This window comes from Bos indicus x Bos taurus, chromosome 15 (assembly GCF_003369695.1).
Source record: "Bos indicus x Bos taurus breed Angus x Brahman F1 hybrid chromosome 15, Bos_hybrid_MaternalHap_v2.0, whole genome shotgun sequence".
NCBI lineage: Eukaryota > Metazoa > Chordata > Mammalia > Artiodactyla > Bovidae > Bos > Bos indicus x Bos taurus.
In genome coordinates, this window is record NC_040090.1 from 4,484,627 (window position 1) to 4,505,195 (window position 20,569).

The 20,569-nt window shown below is 40.9% G+C and overlaps 2 protein-coding genes across 2 annotated transcripts; both read left to right on the forward strand.

Moving 5' to 3' along the window:
• The first annotated feature begins 958 nt into the window (after nt 1-958).
• LOC113904663 (olfactory receptor 8J2-like) lies at nt 959-1,906 on the forward strand. The gene has a single exon (XM_027561782.1). It carries the CDS (start codon nt 959-961, stop codon nt 1,904-1,906), a length of 948 nt encoding a protein of 315 aa, XP_027417583.1.
• Nucleotides 1,907-15,422: 13,516 nt separating this feature from the next.
• On the forward strand, nt 15,423-16,364 carry LOC113904664 (olfactory receptor 8K3-like). Its single transcript, XM_027561783.1, has one exon. The coding sequence runs from the start codon at nt 15,423-15,425 to the stop codon at nt 16,362-16,364; it is 942 nt and encodes a 313-aa protein (XP_027417584.1).
• The last annotated feature ends 4,205 nt before the right edge of the window (nt 16,365-20,569 follow it).

A 20,569-nucleotide genomic window follows, 5' to 3' on the forward strand; every position in this document is an offset into this window, starting at 1 on the left:
CAGACTCTTTACTGTTTGAGAGACCAGGGAAGTGCATACTACATACTAAGTAATGTTAAGCTTTCTACTCATTTATCTGTATAAATAAACGAATCGAATTTTTTTTAAAAATAAAAATGGACTTTAAACCATTTAAGGAAAAGGGGTATATGTTGGAAAGGAAAAAAAAAAAAAGGCTGTCAGAATAAAACAATAAGGAAGAGTGAGCACTTAGAAGTCAGAATCATAAGAAAGGACTGGTTTGTTTTATTTGGCAGAAGAAAGGAAATGACATAAAGGAAAGAAGATTCAGAGGAATTTCTCTCTGATGCTAAGGAACAATATTGAAATATAAGACTGCCTGTGGGCAGCTGAAGCAGAAATGGTAATGATTATTAAGGATAAAACTGCGTTACTGAAAGTGTTCCCCATAGAAAAATGGAAATTCCCAGAAATTATGGCAAAGCCTGGTCTGAGGTGATGACCTGTAGCCGCTAAGGTAAAATAACTTGATATTTCTCTAGCTCATCAACATCTTATATGTACCTTTTGTTAATCACTGGAAATACCTACACAGAGGCAAGTGTATGTGTATTAATATGTATTAATTAAATATTCATTAAATATGTGTAATATGATTAATATATTAATATTAATATGAATACATGTAATGACATAATACAATAACGTGCATTTATTCAATATAAACCATATCCTGCAGTGAATAATACGTTCATATTTTGGTCAAATAGTTATAAGATCCTGAAATGGGTCTCTGCAGAGTTAGTATACCTGAATTTTGTGAAAAGATAGAGAGGAAAACAAGGAAGATCTGAGACTTTTGACTGTTTTTGAACAGAAGTAAACTGATTTTAAATGAAACCTTTAACAATCTGACATCTAACAGGAAAAAACATGATTTTATCCTCTGTTATTCTCTTTCCATTTTCCCCATTAAAAGAGGAAATCAGCAAAATATATGGTTCCAGGGAATCACACTCATGTGACTGAATTCATTCTAATGGGAGTCTCAGATCATCCAGAACTCCAGATTCCCTTTTTTTGTGTATTCCTGATCATCTATGGACTGACCCTGGCAGGGAACCTGGGAATCATCATCCTCACCAGCTTGGACTCTCAGCTTCAAACCCCCATGTACTTTTTCCTCAAGCACTTGGCTATCATCAATCTGGGCAATTCTTCTGTCATTGCCCCCAAAATGTTGGTTAACTTCTTGGTTACAAAGAAAACCATATCTTATTATGGATGTGCAATTCAACTAGGTGGATTCTTAGTTTTTATTGTGGCTGAGATTTTCGTGCTGGCTGCCATGGCCTATGACCGCTATGTGGCTATTTGCAGCCCCCTGCTCTACCGGGTGGTGGTTTCTCCACAGATCTGCCTTCTCCTGGCGGCCCTTATTTACATCTACAGTCTGACCACAGCACTGACGGTCTCTTCCTGTGTGTTTTCCATGTCATACTGTTCGTCCAATGCGATCAACCATTTTTACTGTGATAATGTCCCTTTGTTAGCATTGTCCTGTTCTGATACCTACATTCCAGAAACAGCAGTGTTTACCTTTTCAGGGACCAATTTGTTTTTCTCTATGATTATTGTTCTAATATCATACTTCAACATCATCCTTGCCATTTTGAGGATACGTTCTTCAGAAGGGCGACAAAAAGCGTTTTCGACCTGTGCTTCTCACATGATGGCTGTCACTGTGTTCTATGGGACTCTTCTCTTCATGTATTTGCAGCCAAGGACCAACCACTCATTAGATACTGATAAGATGGCCTCGGTCTTCTATACCCTGGTGATTCCAATGCTGAACCCCTTCATTTACAGCCTAAGGAACAAGGACGTGAAGGATGCATTGAAGAGATTCCTGGATAACCCATGTCAGTCATTCAAATCAGTGTAAATTTAAAACTGCAACTATCTCCAGTTAAAGGTTTTATTTGTTTCTGAAAATTTTGCTAAGTGATTAAGCAATAAATAAAATTCCACTAATTTTAAGGAAAAATCTTAATCCTTTTAATCTCATCTTTAAGTACTAAATTTTCCATACAAAATGTATTAAGTGACTGAAAAAATATATTAATATAAATAATACAAAATTATTTGAAAATACTTTAAAAATACAATATAAGTATATACAAGGTTTTCAGAATTTCTAAATATGGAAGATAAAAATGAATGACTGTAGGAATTTTTTTGAATGTTTACTATGACTTAGATTATCTTCTTTATCACAAATATCTTTTCTTCAACTACTAAAAGTTTCATTATTTTTTGTAGTATTTATCCATCAGCTTTTCAACCAATTATTAATTTGCATTTAAAATAAATTTGAAAAAAATAAGTTTGTACAGGAAAATTAATGTTGAATACAGAATGCTTAGATATACATGAAAATAGGACATTTGGCAAAACTGACTAAAAATACATAGGAAACTTTATTCTATTTTTTCATCCTTTATGTTTCATACATAAAGCAAAATATCAATGTTCATTCAAATATGAAGTATATAATTTTTTTCCTAACATAGACTCATATTAAAAAGTTTTTGTTATAAAATCATAACAGCAAATACTTCTTTTAGTGAGAGTCAAGTTCATGAGTTAATTTTCAACTTTACTCACAAATAAGTAGATTATTTGAAGACAGAAAAGTTGTATATAATGTATATATCTGGTCATCAGGGACAAAGCCAGTAATAACTTGGTACCATTATCCCTTAGAATTTTATATTTTATTATTTATAATTATATAAACATCCATAGGGAATGTTTGTTTTCTTTTATTACAGTTTTATTTAACTTCATCAACCTAGGTACTTGCAATCAGAGAAGTTTACTTTATAGCAGAAAACAATTCTCTCTGAGTCTGGTTAGGTCAACAGAAATAGAGCAACAGGACTAAACTCACACTTGTATTTCTACCAATTATCTGCAACCTATTTAATTAACTTAAGTTAGGAATTTAAGTTAAGGAAATCAGTCCTGAGTATTCATTGGAAGAACTGATGCTGAAGCTGAAGCTCCAATACTTTGGCCACCTAATGCAGAGTTGACTCATTGAAAAGGGATGTTGGGAAAGATTGAAGGCAGGAAGAGAAGGGGACAGCAGAGGATGAGATGGTTGGATGACATCACTGATTCAATGGACATGAGTTTGAGCAAGGTCCAGGAGCTGGTGACAGACAGGCCTGGCATGCTACAGTGCATGGGGTCACAGGGTGTTGGACGTGACTGAGCAACTGAACTGAAATGAAGTTAAGAATTAAAACTGCAGTGTTTCCTACTTCTTAATTTGGTTGACATATATGTATTTTCTAAAATAATTATGTTGTCACTTGTATTAGCTTCCGAACAGTGCTATAAAAAATCATCACCAATTTGGAAGCTTGAAACAATGTGAACTTCTTGTCCCACAATTTTGGAGATCAGAAGTTCACAATGAGTCATCCAGACTTAAAATCAAGGTATCAGAAGATTGTATTCCTTTCAGGACCCAAATAGGGTTCAATCTGTCTCCTTGCCTCTCCCACCTCCTGTAGGTTCACCTTCCATCCAACAAAGCCATCATTCTAACCTCTGCTTTCACTGACACATCTCCTCTGCTTCCTACTTTTGCATCTTTCTCTCCCTGTGACTACTTTTGACTCACTCACATGAGGCCCTTTACTTAATCACATTGGCAAATCTCTTTTTTGCTTTAACATTTCCATTGGAGGGTAATTGCTTTACAATACTGTGTTGGTTCCTGCCATATGTCACAGAATCGACCACAGGTAAACACATGGCCCCTCACTCCTGAACCTTCCTTCCATCTCCCAAGGTTTGAGAATACCTTTGGAAGTTAGGAAAGACTTGAAACAGCAACCAGAAGGACCTCTCATCCTGTAGCTGCAATAGAGACAGTAAGTATAAAAACTTGAGCCCAGCTCTGTAATATAAGGATGCCCTAGGCCAAAAGCACTGCAAGTGTGTTAATCTTGGAGGTGGACGTCATAAGTAAATCCTTTCAAGATCATGAAAATAAGAAAAGCCATTCAAATGTCCCAAATTCAGAATAGCAAATGCCATTTTACAAATTTAAATCCAAAAACCTACTAAAAGGCCCTGCCATTTTCTCAGTAATGTCTTTTGTTTTGAAGGACTGTGATCAGGTATCTCCATTATTTTACATATGTCTCAAAACACTCAGGTTTAAAAGATGTTTCTAGTTCAATAATCAAAAAGATAATAGAAACTGGTCCCACTTATGTTTTTTCTTTTCTTTTTAATTTAAAAGCAAACTTGAGTTTTAAGGTTTTCAGTGAAGATTTGCTTGTCTCTTGGTCAGAAGAGGTTACTAATAATTGAAAAAAGAATACTTTATGAGCTATTATGGGTAAGTTTAGTTTGAGCAGCTATTGTTCCCACCCTGGAAGTCCATAAACATTAACTCCATTTGTCTACATTGTCATACCTGCATCTCTACTTTCCAAAGGGCTGTTTCCACAAGCCATTTCTATGGAAATGAAAAGTCCATTCAAAGATATTATTCAAAATATAAGTAGGCTGAACTGAAGATTGGATATATAGGTAGAAGTGGTCAAAATGAAAACAAAAACGGTTTGATGATCAGTCAATTTCTGCTACAGGATGTATGTGGCAGATTTTGTGTCACTTCAATGATTATTTCTTCAGCATTATTCAAAATTGTCAGTCTTATCACTATCGTGGACATTTGAATATTAAAACTATTTTAAAATATGTGTTATCTGTATCAGTTGGAATGGATAATGCTTAGTATATCATTCTATTCCAAATCATTTGGATGATTATTTTAAAAAAATAATGTATTAAGAAAGCAATTTTGGCTCTAAGAATTTGAATCTGGTTTAATTATTTTTTACAGTCCCTTATCATGTGAACAAATTGTACATATTCATATGTTGGATGCTCAAAGTACAAAATTTTGTGTAGTGATGATATAATGTATATTGATAAATCTTGGCATAGATTCATATTAATTTAAATAAATTAATTTTGCTTGTATTTCTCTTATCAGGGACTCACTCCAGGAAATATTGAGTTGGTCAAAAAGTTTCCTCAGTTTTTAAATGCAAATACAATAAATATTTTTAATTTTGTCCAAGAACATCATTGAACAATGTATTCACCATTTCATTACTACCTTCTGCCACTTTTTAGGTAGCTTCATATTTCCATCTTCCCAACAACTTTTGTCTTTTTTTTGAGCAAAGACCTGTTCCAGGTGCCTTTTATAGTCTTTCAGGGAATTGAAAATGTTTTCCATTATGAGAATCTTATAAAGGGCAGAATAAATGGAAACCTGAAGGTACAATATCTGGTGAATACAGTGGTTGAATCAGAATTTCCCAGCCAAGCTGTAACACTTTTTGCCTGGTCATCAAAGAAATATGGGGCTTTACATTATCCTGATGGAAGATTAAATGTTTTCTGTAACTAATTCTGGATGGTTCTCATCGGGTGTTGCTTTTAGATAATATAATTGAGAGCAGTACTTGTTGGAATTAATCATCTAGTTTTCCAGAAAGAACTCATAATAGAGGACTCCCTGCTAATCCCACCATATACACAACATCTTTGAATGAAGAACAGCCTTTGGTGTGGTTGATGGTGGTTCATTTCACTTGCACTGTGATTTCTTCCATTCCTCAATAGTGTACAGTATACATTTTTCATCACCCACCACAAATTTTTTTAAAAAAACAAAATGTTTTTATTATGTTTAAGTAGAGAATAGCTTGTGGAAATATGATCATGAAGGTTTTTTTCACTTAACTTATGTGGAACCCAAACATCAAAGTGATTAATATAACCGGGCTGGTGCAAAGGATGTTCAGTGCTTGATCTGGATATTTTGAGTATGTCAGCTATCTCCCACGTGGTATAATGTTGATTGTTCTCAATGTCTCGAGTTGATCGCTATCAACTTCACCTGGTCCACCCAATGGTGGAGCATTGTCTAGCAAGAAATCTCTAGCACAAAACTTGGCAAATCATTTTTAACACATTTGATCAGTCACAGCACCTTCTCCATACACTGCACAAATCTTTTTTGGGGGTTTCAGTTGTGCTTTTATCTTTCTTTAAATAATAAAGCATAATATGCTAAAAAGTTGCTTTTTGCTTTCATCTTCAATATTAAAATGGCTACACAAACATTCACCAGTTTTGATAATTTTTAAATGCATGTTGATATGACACCTGTTTTGATACAATCTATCAAATGAAATTAAAGATAAATAAATGCTATTAGAGTCATTTTATGGGAAAAAAGCAAACAAACTTTTTGACTAACACAATATATCACAGAAAAGTTCATTCATGGATCTGTGGGGACCACACACATAAAGTCATTAACTGTGGTGACACAGATAAAATTCCAGAGTTGGTAACTAGCTGAATCCCAGTACTATGGAAGCAAACATTTCAAATTAAAGGAGACCCAGATTATAGTAATTTTACAAAACAGAATAGAGAGAAATAATGGTGTTTGTACTAAAACGGTCCCTGGAGAAGGAAATGGCAACCCACTCCAGTACTATTGCCTGGAAAATCCCATGGATGGAGGAGTCTGGTAGACTACAGTCCATGCGGTCGCAAAGAATTGGACATGACTGAGTGACTTTACTCACTCATTCACTAAAACGAGGCTTCTCTGGTGGCTCAGATGGTAAAGAATCTGCCTGCAATGCAGGAGACCCGGGTTCGGTCCCTGGGTTATGAAAATCTCCTGGAGAAGGGAATGGATGCCCACTCTAGTAATCTTGCCTAGAAAATTCCACAGACAGAGGAGCCTGGTGGGCTACAGTCTGTGAAGTTGCAAAGAGTTGGACACGACTGAGCAACTAACACACACTCACACCACCCCCTCCACACACACACAAACAGTAAAATGAATGTGCTTCAAAAATGTAGAGTTGAATGAGACTCTTTAAGCATCAAAGCAAGTTAAATGATAACACGCTGCTGCTGCTGCTGCTAAGTCACTTCAGTTATGTCCGACTCTGTGCGACCCCATAGATGGCAGCCCACCAGGCTCCCCCATCCCTGGGACTCTCCAGGAAAGAACACTGGAGTGGAGTGCCATTTCCTTCTCCAGTTCATGAAAGTGAAAAGTCAAAGTGAAGTCGATCAGTCGGGTCCGACTCTTCGAGACCCCATGGACTGCAGCCCACAAGTCCATGCAATTTTCCAGGCAGGAGTACTGTAGTGGGGTGCCATTGCCTTCTCTGAATGATAACATGAGTGCACATTAAAATGTATACTATATTTACATTATATGGCTGTATTTCTTTTTAAGAGCATACAGCAGCTCTCATAGAGAAGGTGCCTTTATGAGGAAGAACTGGGGTGGGGATGGGAAATGAGGATTGAAGAGGATTATAAGATATAGAATTAGGCTGTGAGTAACTCAATTTAGTCCCCTGAGAATGAAAAATGAGTTACATACATATTCATAATTTGTATTTCTTCTGAGTCTTTAGAACCAAAGAAGAGGTGGCAAGAATACACAGAAGAACTGTACAAAAAAGATCTTCATAGCCAAGATAATCATGATGGTATGATCACTCACCTAGAGCCAGACATCCTGGAATGTGAAGTCAAGTGGGCCTTAGAAAGCATCACTACGAACAAAGCTAGTGGAGGTGATGGAATTCCGGTTGAGCTATTCCAAATCCTGAAAGATGATGCTGTGAAAGTGCTGCACTCAATATGCCAGCAAATTTGGAAAACTCAGCAGTGGCCACAGGACTGGAAAAGGTCAGTTTTCATTCTAATCCAAAAGAAAGGCAATGCCAAAGATGCTCAAACTACCGCACAATTGCACTCATCTCACATGCTAGTAAAGTAATGCTTAAAGTTCTCCAAGCCAGGCTTCAGTAATACATGAACCATGAACTTCCAGATGTTCAAGCTGGTTTTAGAAAAGGCAGAGGAACCAGAGATCAAATTGCCAACATACACTGGATCATGGAAAAAACAAGAGAGTTCCAGAAAAACATCTATTTCTGCTTTATTGACTATGCCAAAACCTTTGACTGTGTGGATCACAATAAATTGTGGAAAATTCTGAAAGAGATGGGGATACCAGACCACTTGACCTGCCTCTTGAGAAACCTATATGCAGGTCAGGAAGCAACAGTTAGAACTGGACATGGAACAACAGACTTGTTCCAAATAAGAAAAGGAGTATGTCAAGGCTGTATATTGTCACCCAGCTTATTTAACTTATATGCAGAGTACATCATGAGAAACGCTGGGCTGGAAGAAGCACAAGCTGGAATCAAGATTGCCGGGAGAAATATCAATAACTGCAGATATGCAGATGACACCACCCTTATGGCAGAAAGTGAAGAGGAGCTAAATAGCCTCTTGATGAAAGTGAAAGTGGAGAGTGAAAAAGTTGGCTTAAAGCTCAACATTCAGAAAACTAAGATCATGGCATCTGGTCCCAACACTTCATGGGAAATAGATGGGGAAATAGTGTCAGGCTTTATTTTTTGGGGCTCCAAAATCACTGCAGATGGTGACTGCAGCCATGAAATTAAAAGACACTTACTCCTTGGAAGAAAAGTTATGATCAACCTAGATAGCATATTGAAAAGCAGAGACATTACTTTGCCAACAAAGATCCATCTAGTCAAGGCTATGGTTTTTCCAGTGGTCACGTATGGATGTGAGAGTTGGACTATGAAGAAAGCTGAGCGCCGAAGAATTGATGCTTTTGAAGTGTGATGTTGGAGAAGACTCTTGAGAGTCCCGTGGACTGCAAGGTGATCGGAGATCCAACCAGTCCATTCTAAAGCAGATCAGCCCTGGTTGTTCTTTGGAAGGAATGATCCTAAAGCTGAAACTCCAGTATTTTGGCCACTTCACGTGAAGAGTTGACTCATTGGAAAAGACTCTGATGCTGGGAGGGATTGGAGGCAGGAGGAAAAGGGGACGACAAAGGTTGGATGGCATCACCGACTCTATTGATGTGAGTTTGAGTGAACTCTGGGAGATGGTGATGGACAGGGAGGCCTGGCATGCTATGATTCATGGGGTCACAGAGTCGAACATGACTGAGCGAGTGAACTGAACTGAACTGAGGACATGTTTAAAGAGTTTTGTCTTTATCCTCAGACATAAAACTTGAGCAGAAGCCGTGGTGGAAAATACTGAATATTGAAGTAATTTATGGGTGATCAAAGGATTTATCCAACAAATGATACACTGAAATCCAGATATTTGAGTGAGTGCAATAAAATTAACAATAAAAAGGATTTGAATTGCATCTAAAAGAGTGTTTTCTCAATAGGGAAATCAAAAATAATTAACCAAGACTATAGTGGCTTCATTTCATGTTCTTAGATGCTTTGGGAATAATCAAGAAATTGCACTCAGATTTCTAGGGGACTGTCTCAAAGGGGAGGAACATTCATAAATTCTTCTGACTTCAGTCAGACTACTAACCACACGGCAGAACAAGAAGGCATTCCTTGTTTTTGGTGAGTGTATGGCTGATTACCAGATTAGCTCCAGTGACAATTCTTGATTTCTGTCTTCAGTTTAAAATTATGGATTAATTTAGTCACTGATGCCAGTCGCAATACATTAGTCCATGAATATTAATACTCTCTTGCCATAACCGATTTATGGAGAAATGATATATTTTACTACTCTGTTATTGTATTCTTTGCAAAGAGTAAACAACCTTTTCTTCCATTTGTTTTTAACTCTATACTGGGATTCTAAAACCATAAACATTCTGAAGGGAGTGTAGGTATTTGTTGAAACCTCCACGTAAAATGCTGTTAATGCAAAGATACTGATTGCAGGCCAGAGTTTTTGATACTAAAGGACCGTCTATGCCTCAGGTGGTAACAGTTTCTGACAGAACTTTCAGTTATACAATAACACGATATTATTATCATTATCATGGCTCCATAGAGTTTTATTTGTGCTATATATATATTTGTTGTCTCTTTCTGTTAATATCACATAAGAGACAGTGTTGGTCAGAGTGTAAATTTTAAAAGAAGGCTCTGAGGTAAGGAGCTGGACTTTTAATGTTTACTTGGTAGAGGATTTTAGGAAGCAAAAATGAGGGATAAGTGTTATGGTCTTCTTGACAGACCGGAACCTGGGGACAGGAGTCGAAGAAAAGAAGGCGAAGAAAAGAAGGACGTGGGGGACCCAAGTCTCTAGTGGAACAAGGGTGCTTTAATCACGGCGGCGTGAGTTTATATACTGCTATACAAGGAAGCTTTAGGCAGAAAAATAAAGTTGAGCAAAAACACCGAAACCAAATGCATAACCACAGTAACTAGGGGAATAACAATCGTCTCAGGGCCAGACAACAACCCATGTATTGGAAATAGGAACATGACTAAGTAGTTTTACAGAAAAGTAAAAGGTTACTGAAAGGAATCCACATATGCGTTCCATCTCGTGGCCTCAGTCCTGAGAGATGCGTGCAGCTCTGCTCATTCCTGTTTTCCAGGAAATGATAAGGAACAGAAGGCCCTTGAGAAACAGAAAACAACATATAGGATTCCTTAAAATTAAACTTTCCTTGACAGATAAGGAACGTGAGACTCCCCTGATTAGGGAGACAGCTAACAAAGTATGCAATAAAGAAAAATTACTGCTGCATGCAACTAAATTTCAATTACTTAAGATAGTTTAGCTTCCTGCATAAAAGAGGGCTAGAAAAGCTTGAGTTTTTATCCATTGAGTCCTGTCACTTATTAGTTTAATATTTCTCTTAACACATTAGATCTCAGGCCCTTACAAACAGCTGTGGGTGGGGTCCAAGCAAGATCCTTTTGCCCTCAGGAAATGAAGTCAAACACTAGAGATGGAAAGCAACCAGCAAGTCAGAAAACAATCTATCTTGGCTTGTAGGTCAAGTCAGAAAGAAAAAGACAGTGTCAGTCAAGCAATCATGTCTGACTCTTTGCGACCCCATGGATTATAACTCACTGGGCTCCTCTCTCCATGGAATTCTCCAGGTATGAATACTGGAGTGCACTGCCATTCCCTTCTCCAGGGCATCTCCCCATCCAGGATCGGCCCAGGGTCTCCCGCATTGCAGGCAGATTCTTTACGGTCTGAGCCAACAGAGAAGCCCAGGTCAATTCAGAGGTGACCTCAAACATAAAGCATGGAAGACAGCTGTGTCTGCTACAGTGATATTTGCAGTAGTAAGTTGATGGAAAAGGCAAAATAATACAGAATAAACTTTTAAAAACATTTTCTGAGAAGCTGCCATTGGTTCTTCTTTTACTCCTTCTCTGGGTCATTCTTCATTAATATTATGCTGAGGAATCACATCGACATCTTTAGAATTTGCCTTCAAAGTCACAGTTCCTTCACTGGCCCCCAACACACCCATAGGCAGAAGGACCTTGGGATCCCAAAAAGGCCAACCTCTTCTGCCCTTTGTCTCTAGAGGCATTCAGGAAAAACCAGCTCCTATACAGAGATGAAGCTGTTAATTTATTCTTTCCTGTTTGCAGGTATTCTCTCCTCACACAGATGTCAGTAAATTCTGTTAACATGAGTGTGTGGGCTACACTGACTAGGCCCTTTCAAACCCATGCAACAGGAAGGAGACTTTTGCTCTTCTCCGGTTTCCAAAATAGACTTTTTGACTCTGGGTACTATGTCCTCCACACCAAAATGATTGGATGTCTTTGACCCTATCACCTTTGTATCAAATTTAATTTTGTATAGATGATGAGGCTGAAGGCTTGGAAGCATTACACATATAGTGGAGCAAAACTGAGTCTAAAATCAATACCAATAAGAGTCAAGAAATATCAATCCTTGGAAGCTTTCTTAATCTAGTGCATGCATTCTAGTTTCAGTGTTTGTGAATTTGCCACACCTTAAACACTTCATAATCTAGCCTAGGGTATTGCCTTTTCACTCTCATTAATCTAAATGCCTTAAGAGCAGCTTTCTTCTTGATCTCTTGTGTTTTGTGTTACAAACTGCACACATCAGAATTGAATGCTGCTGCTGCTGCTAAGTCACTTCAGTCGTGTCTGACTCTGTGCGACCCCATAGACGGCAGCCCACCAGGCTCCCCCGTCCCTGGGATTCTCCAGGCAAGAACACTGGAGTGGGTTGCCATTTCTTTTTCCAATGTATGAAAGTGAAAAGTGAAAGTGAAGTCTCTCTGTCATGCCCGACTGTTAGCGACCCCATGGCCTGCAGCCTACCCGGCTCCTCCGTCCATGGCATTTTCCAGGCAAGAGTACTGGAGTGGGTTGTCATTGCCTTCTCCTCAGAATTGAATAGGAGGAAATATTTTTTGAAGGATGGGAAGGAGAGGGCAGAAGGCCTCCCTACATCTCTCCACAGCTCCCAGATATATAGCACAAGTAAAACAAAAACTGTGTTAGTCAGCTCATAGAATTTCTGCATGTTTGAGAATCTAGCATCATGGGATATCATTATAACAAAGTGGTGCAGTTTTAAATAATCTTCATGGATTATAAAAAGCCACATAATAGCAGTCTAGCAATCTGCACAGAATCCCACATTTGGTGAGGATAATACTGGGCATCTTAAGTTAGAAAATTTTGGTGTTTGCTAAGGAGGATTTGCCAAGAGCACTATTTATCAAATTCCAAAATGTAATTGGAAAAGATTTAGACTGATTTTATGCCCTTCACTAATGCTACATAATTGCAGAGTTAGTGCTCCCTGATTGAGAAAATATAGTGTATTTTACAAAATAAGGAAAGGGAAGATAAGGACTTTTGGCCTTATTAGCTGTATTGAATGAGAAAGTATTGTTGTCCTTTTATACTTTTAAATTAATGTGTGTAAATATTTCTGCCAACGTTAACTCACTTAAAGACTGCTGACCCTGACCTACTTTAAGACCCATTCAAGATTCTTCTTTTTTTATCCTTCTTAGTTTTTTGTCTGCGCTTTGAAAGAGAATATTCTCAATCTGACCAACCCATGTATCTCAGTTGAGACTGTTTGCAAAGTTTTAGAATACATAGCTAAGACTGGGTGGTTGAGTTTGCATAAGATAATAATTAATGGGTTTTATGTACATTCATTCCCCAAGTCCTGGTGAAACTCTGAAGTTTGTGCTTCTATCAGAGAAAAGGCAGTCTTATTGCTCAATTTTCCTGCCTTTTTTTTTTTTTTTTTTTACAGTTGGTGCTTTGATGCTTGGGTAGGGCTGATGTGGGGAGAATCAGATGAAAGTATATAATGATAATAATAAGATGAGAGCTTGTTGTTACATAGAGAAGTGAATATTCCTCTGATTATACCCGAGGAGCCCTCTAACCACAAATAAACCATCCTGCTCTTTAATCCATCCCATGAAGACCCAGATACATAAGGTTGAGTGTCAGTTTCACAGTTAGGAAGCCAAACTCCTCCAAGCCATAAATATGCCCATGAATTGAAAGCCTGTCTTGTTCTCAATACCATAGGACTTTATCTCAAACTGCTTTAATAAGGTAATTTAAAAAAAAATCAACTCAGTTGAGTTTCAGAACTCCAAGGATTTGTAAAGTACAAGATAATTTGGATGAAAAGGTTTGCCACAATACACAAGCTTCTGTGAAAAATTCTTTTCCTTGAGTATAACTCTTGTAGCTAAAGGCCCTAGATTTTGCCCTCTTTCTTGTTTGGTTCCTGCTAATGAATGTTTGTTTTTTACCTTTTTTGTAAATAATTTGTTAATATTGTGAATAGATTTTTAGAAAGAATGAATTGTATGAAGCAGATTTAATCTTCCAAATCAAGCAAATTTATATTCTGATTTTCTTGAAATTTCTATTTGCTTAGTGACATCCAGAAGTTCTAGCTTTTAACTTGCTGTTGCTCAGTCCCTAAGTCACGTTCTAGTCTTTGCAACGCCAAGGACTGTAGCAGGGCTCCTCTGTCCTTCACTGTCTCCCATAGTTTGCTCAGATTCACCTACATTGAGTAGGTGATGCCATCTAACCATCTTATCTTTTGCTCCCCCTTCTCTTTTGGCCTTCAATCCTTCCCAGCATCAGGGTCTTTCCTGATGAGTTGGCTCTTTGCATCAGGTGGCCAAAATATTGGAGCTTCAGTTTCAGCACCATGAGTTTAAAATTTTTCTTTTAATATCAAGTTCTTGACCAGTCTGTGACTGATTTTTATATGGATGAGCTAAAGATTCAGTTTCACCATTTTCTATGGAGATAATCAATTTAGTACAATTTTTTGCAAAACGGATATTGGGATGAAAATAATGTTTGACTATATAGAGTTACACTGCTGCTGCTGCTATGTCACATCAGTCGTGTCTGACTCTGTGCGACCCCACAGACGGCAGCCCACCAGATTCCGCCATCCCTGGGATTCTCCAGGCAAGAACACTGGAGTGGGTTGCCATTTCCTTCTCCAGTGCATGAAAGTGAAAAGTGAAAGTGAAGTCGCTCAGTTGTATCTGACTCTTTGCGACCCCATGGACTGCAGCCTACCAGGCTCCTCTGTCCATGGGATTCTCCAGGTGAAAGTACTGGAGTGGGGTGCCATAAAGAGAAGTAAATCAAAGTCTATTAAATAAGTTAGTAATAGTTTTCTTCAGAGACTGGGACTGAAGTTCCAAGGGAAAGAAAGTAAGTACTGTTACTTTGTATTATGATTGTTTCTAAAATTTGATACTTTTTTAAAACCAATTATATGTATTTCAACTGAAAAATGATGACCCAGAGGGATGGTATGGGGAGGGAGGAGGGAGGGGGGTTCAGGATAGGGAACACATGTACACCCGTGGCAGATTCAAGTTGATGTATGGCAAAATCAATACAATATTGTAAAGCAATTAATCTCCAATTAAAATAAATAAATTTACATTAAAAAAAAATCAGGTTTCCCACTGTGGCCAAATGTTTAAAATGATAGTTTGTTAACAGAGCCATAAAGGAACTGTGTGTATTTTGTAATGAGAATCATTGACACAAAAAGTAAAATGGCTATTATATATGTTACGTTATGATGGTGGTGGTGGTGGTTTAGTTGTGTTTGACTCTTTGCAACTACATAGACTATAGTCTGCCAGGCTCCTCGGTCCATGGGATTTCCTAGGCAAGGAGAGTGGAGTGGGTTGCCATTTTCTTCTCCAGGGGATCTTCTAGGATCAAACCACCTCTCCTGCATTGCAGGCAGATTCTGTATCACTGATCCACCAGTGAAGTCCATCTTACCTTATAATGGTTTCTAAATTTGGTTCCAGGTTCAGTGATGGAGGTGAGTCTTGTTTTAAATCACTCCATCAAAAATAATTAGATTCATCTTACACATAATGGCTTTGCATACTAAACTTTTATCAGATGGTATCTTCTGAACCCCAACATCTATTCTTATGGCTCTTCCCACAGTTATTTCCCTTGATGGCCTGGATGGACAAACAAAATCAAACAGTGCCTGGTGAATTCATCCTCATGAGAATCACAGACCGGCCTGAGCTGCAGGCTCCCTTCTTTGTGCTGTTCCTCACCATCTATGCAGTGTCGGCAGTGGGAAACTTGGGCATGATCGTTCTCACCAAGGTGGACTCCAAGCTACAGACACCCATGTACTTCTTTCTCAGAAACCTGGCTTTCATCGATCTTGGCTATTCCACATCTGTGGGACCCAAAATGCTGGTAGCTTTTGTAACTGATCAAAACACAATCTCCTATCATTGGTGTGCTATGCAGCTGACTTTCTTCATCTTGTTCATCATCAGTGAACTTTTCATCCTGTCGGCAATGGCCTATGACCGTTACGTGGCCATCTGCAACCCTCTGCTCTACACAGTAGTTATGTCACCGAGGGTATGCTGGGTGCTGGTCGCAGTCCCCTATGTTTACAGTGCCTCCGTTTCTCTGATAACTACCATCCAGATATTTATTTCATCCTTCTGTGGCTATAACATCATCAGTCATTTCTACTGTGACAGTCTCCCCTTGCTAACTTTGCTGTGCTCAAGCACATGGGAAATCGAGCTGTTCATACTGATCTGTTCCGTGTTTAATTTGGTTTCATCTTTTCTGATAGTGCTTGTATCTTACATACTGATCCTTAAGGCCATCCTAAAAATGAACACTGCACAGGGCAGGCAGAAGGCTTTCTCCACCTGTGGGTCTCATCTGACAGTGGTGGCTGTACTATATGCCACTCTAGCCTTTATGTATATGCAGCCCAAGTCCAGCCACTCTTTTGATACTGACAAAATGGCCTCTGTATTTTTCACTTTGGTCATACCCATGCTGAACCCTATGATCTACAGCTTGAGGAACAAGGAAGTAAAAGGTGCTCTGCATAGAATGTGGGAAAATCTCTGCAAAATTCCTATATAAAAGTAAATATAGGACTCTCTCTCCCACATGCGATCTCTCTCTCTCTCCCCGCCCCCCCCCATGCGTGCGTGCTCTCTCTCTCTCTCTTTCTCTCTCTCTCTTTCTCCCTCCCCAAGCACTCCTCCACTCTCTTCTCTTCGAGTCTTGGATTCTCCTGCTATCTTATAAATAAAATAGAGCTGTAATACTGATTTGCCTAAGAGCTGTAGCACAGTTTGTCCAAGACCCAAGAGCTGTGACGCGCTGAGGGCTTTAATGTCCGTCGCTCCAAATCTTTGTTGTGACGAGACAAAGAACCGAGGAACATACACTCGTGTGACATCTATGGTGCCATGACTCGGGTTTAACCTGGCTGAAACAATCTCTACGTGGAAGAGGCCAAGCACAACAGGAGCCCAACTCAGCGAAGCTCCCGTGCTAGAAGCAGAAAGCGAAGAAACCCAGTGCAGGGGAAGGCCCATCGTGCTGGAAACTGGGACAGCGAAAAACGAACTCAGCAGAAAGCTCATGCGGCCCAGTCTCAGATTCCAGAAGACCTCCAGTTAAGGTAAGAGATCCTCGCTCCTATGGCTGGAGGACCTTTACAATCTCTCGTTTCTTGTTTCCTCAAACCTCCCACTAAGAGGTGGGTGGCAGGGGCACAATTGAGGGACTCTGTAGAGGCTACTCCTCAGCATGTCCCAAAGGCGCTATCTGCTGAGCCCCAGTAGCTGTTACACAAGTCGGTGGGGGCTCTTCTGTCCTTTCTTTTCTCTGTGCCAAAGATTAGACCAATTAAACTGTGAGCACCGGTCAGATATTTAGTGAATTTTTCGGCGGGCTATGAAGGGGATTCTTTGGCATGTTTTTCCCACTGCTTTTTTCTCCTGTCCTTCAGCTCTCTCCCGGGACTCAAGCCTGACCAAAACTAATGAAACTCAGGCTCTGATGTCTCATTGCAAAAATTCATTGAGAGACAAAGCGATAAGAGGTAGATTTGTTAGGATCCAGAGAGAAGCCACCCTTCAGGGTGTGAACCATTGCTGAGGGCAAGGGCTGCAGCCATGGAATTAGGCCTGGCTAGGTTTTGTGAGGGGATGGAATTCATATGCTAATGAGTGAGAGGAACATCCCAACCATTGGGGAACCACCCACTTCTCCCTCTTCTGACCTTGTGCCTTGGAGCTGTCCTGCCACCTCTGGGTGTGTCTGTTGGCTTATAGACTGGGGATTAAGGTTTACTTGAATTTGACTTGTCATCTTGGACCCAATTGATTTTAATTGGTTTACATTATACCCTTGTGCTCTGCCCCCTTCCCTCCTGTTTCATGCTCTTTTCCTGAGCCCCATCCAGACCCACAAGGTTTCTACAATCTTCTGGAGAGACAACCAGAAAATAGCTGGCCTTGGGAGGGAAATACTCTATAATATCCAACCCCTAATCCTACCCAATACTGGTCACACTGGAGATCTTGGGGACGCCCAAACTCCAGTCTGAGGGGTCCCAGGAGGTCATCACGCCTTGACCTGTCTAGGGATCGGTCTTCAAAAGGTTGTCACGCCTCAACCTGTTTGGGGATCCTCTAGTCCCAGGGGTCCCAGAAGGTCGTCACGCCTCGACCTGCCCAGGGACCCAATCCTCAGGAGGCCATCACTCCTCGACCTGCCCGGGGATTCGATCTCTAGGAGGCTGTCATGCCTCAGCCTGCCTGGAGATCTGCACCCTGACCCAGGGACGCCTGGCTCTCAGGCTGCAACAGTTCTGGGCAGGATGAACTTACATCATATCTATTCCCGTCCACAGTGGGCAAAACAAACCTCTTAATTCTACCCAGCATTGGTAACACTGGAGATCTTGGGGACGCCCAAACTCCAGTCCGGGGGGTCCCAGGAGGTCATCACGCCTTGACCTGCCTAGGGATCGGTCTTCGAAAGGTTGTCACGCCTCAACCTGTTTGGGGATCCTCTAGTCCCAGGGGTCCCAGGAGGTCGTCACGCCTCGACCTGCCCAGGGCCCCAATCCTCGGGAGGCCATCACGCCTCGACCTGCCCAGGGATTCGATCTCTAGCAGGCTGTCACGCCTCAGCCTGCCTGGGGATCTGCACCCTGACCCGGGGACGCCTGGCTCTCATGTTGCAACAGTTCTGGGTAAGATGAACTTATTTATTCCCGTCCATGGTGCGCAAACTAGCAATGAGTTACAAATCTCTTAATTCTACCCAGCACTGGTCACACTGGAGATCTTGGGGACGCCCAAACTCCAGTCTGGGGGGTCCCAGGAGGTCATCACGCCTTGACCTGCCTAGGGATCGGTCTTCAAAAGATTGTCACGCCTCAACCTGTTCGGGGATCCTCTAGTCCCAGGGGTCCCAGGAGGTCGTCATGCCTCGACCTGCCCAGGGACCCAATCCTCGGGAGGCCTTCACACCTCGACCTGCTTGGGGATTCGATCTCTAGGAGGCTGTCACACCTCATCCTGCCTGGGGATCTGCACCCTGACCTGGGGACACCTGGCTCTCAGGTTGCAACTATTCTGGGTAGGATAAGCTTCAGAAAGACTCACCCCTAAGGAAGTCTACCTATGGAAACAGAAAGAAGCCTATTACTTGTGGGACTGTGCCCGGGTCTCAGCAATAACTTGGGAGCCCAATGGGAACCCCATTGCCTTTCTGGAGAGGCTAAAAAAGGCACTTCAAAAGTTTACCAACCTGGACTTAAGACTCTTATGAGGGACGGGTGATTTTAAAGGACAAATTCCTGTCCCAATGTGCATCAGATATCAGAATTAAGTTATAGCAGCTACAACAGCAGGATCCTGCTGCCTCTTTAGATGAGATGGTCCAGACAGCCACCAATACCTTTTATAACAGAGAACAGGAGAAGGAGGCCAAGGCCCAGGAGAAGGAGAGAAAGAAAGAGACAAGGCATGCCTAGATGCTGGCTGCCCTCCAGAGAAACCCTATGGCAAACCCCGAGTCCTTGAAGGACAAGGCACAAGACATATGCCTGATCTGTAGACAGGCGGGGCATTAGGCCAAAGAGTGTCCAAACCGTGACAAGTCTCCTAGAATGGCTTGCCACAAATGCCATCAACTGGGACATTGGGCGGCACTCTGCCCTCGGGACCCAAGAGCCTCAAGGTCAAGTGCCAAGCCTACCCTCACGATGGTTCAAGAGGATTGAAGCAGCCTGCTCCAGCCAGCCCACCTGTCACAGATAACCATCACGGGGCTGGAGCCAAGGGTACAACTGGATGTGGCAAGTAGGTCCGAGAATTTCTTGGTTGACACAGGGGCTACCTACTCTGTCTTGATCTACTCCGGAGCCTTCTCCTCCCAAACCTGTACCATTTTGGGTGCTACAGGAAAAGCAACTACTAAAAGATTCACCCGAGCACTTCTTTGTTGCTGGGATGGACAAACATTTTCCCACCAGTTTCTGGTGGTCCCTGAGTGTCCTACTCCCTTATTGGGAAGAGATATACTCACTAAACTGGGGACCACCCTTGTGATGGGAAGTTTTTCAGCCCCTAGAGCTCTACAGCTCCTGGTTACTACTGAAGAACCCATTACACCTTCAATAGAGAGGGACAAAAACTATGGGAAGACAAAATTAACCCCCAGGTGTGGGACCATTGGATTCCTGGGCAAGCCCACCAAGCTGAACCGGTCATCATTGTCCTCCGAGATCCCACTCGGTTTCCTAACCGGAAACAATATCCTCTCAAAAGAGGCTCAGGAGGGACTACAGCCTTTAATAAATAAATTCCTTGCTTGTGGGCTACTGGTCCCTACCAGTTCGCCATGTAACACCCCAATCCTCTCAGTAAAGAAAAAAGACAGAACCTAGTGAATGGTTCAAGATCTCCAGATTATAAATGAAGCTGTAGTCCCCCTCCATCCCACAGTACCCAATCCCTATGTAATCTTGGGAGAAATCCCACCCAGTGCCAAATGGTTTACAGTCTTGGATCTCAAAGATGCATTTTTTTGCATACCACTGGCTAAAGAATCCCAATACCTTTTTGCCTTTGAGTGGGAGGCCCCAGGAGAAAAACACCAACAGATGACTTGGACAGTATTACCTCAGGGGTTCAGAGATAGCCCCCACCTGTTTGGACAGGCCCTTAGCCGGGATCTCCTAAATCTGGACCTGGGACCTAATGGGAAAATATTACAATACATAGACGACCTACTAATCTGCTCTCCAGATGATAAAAGTGCCC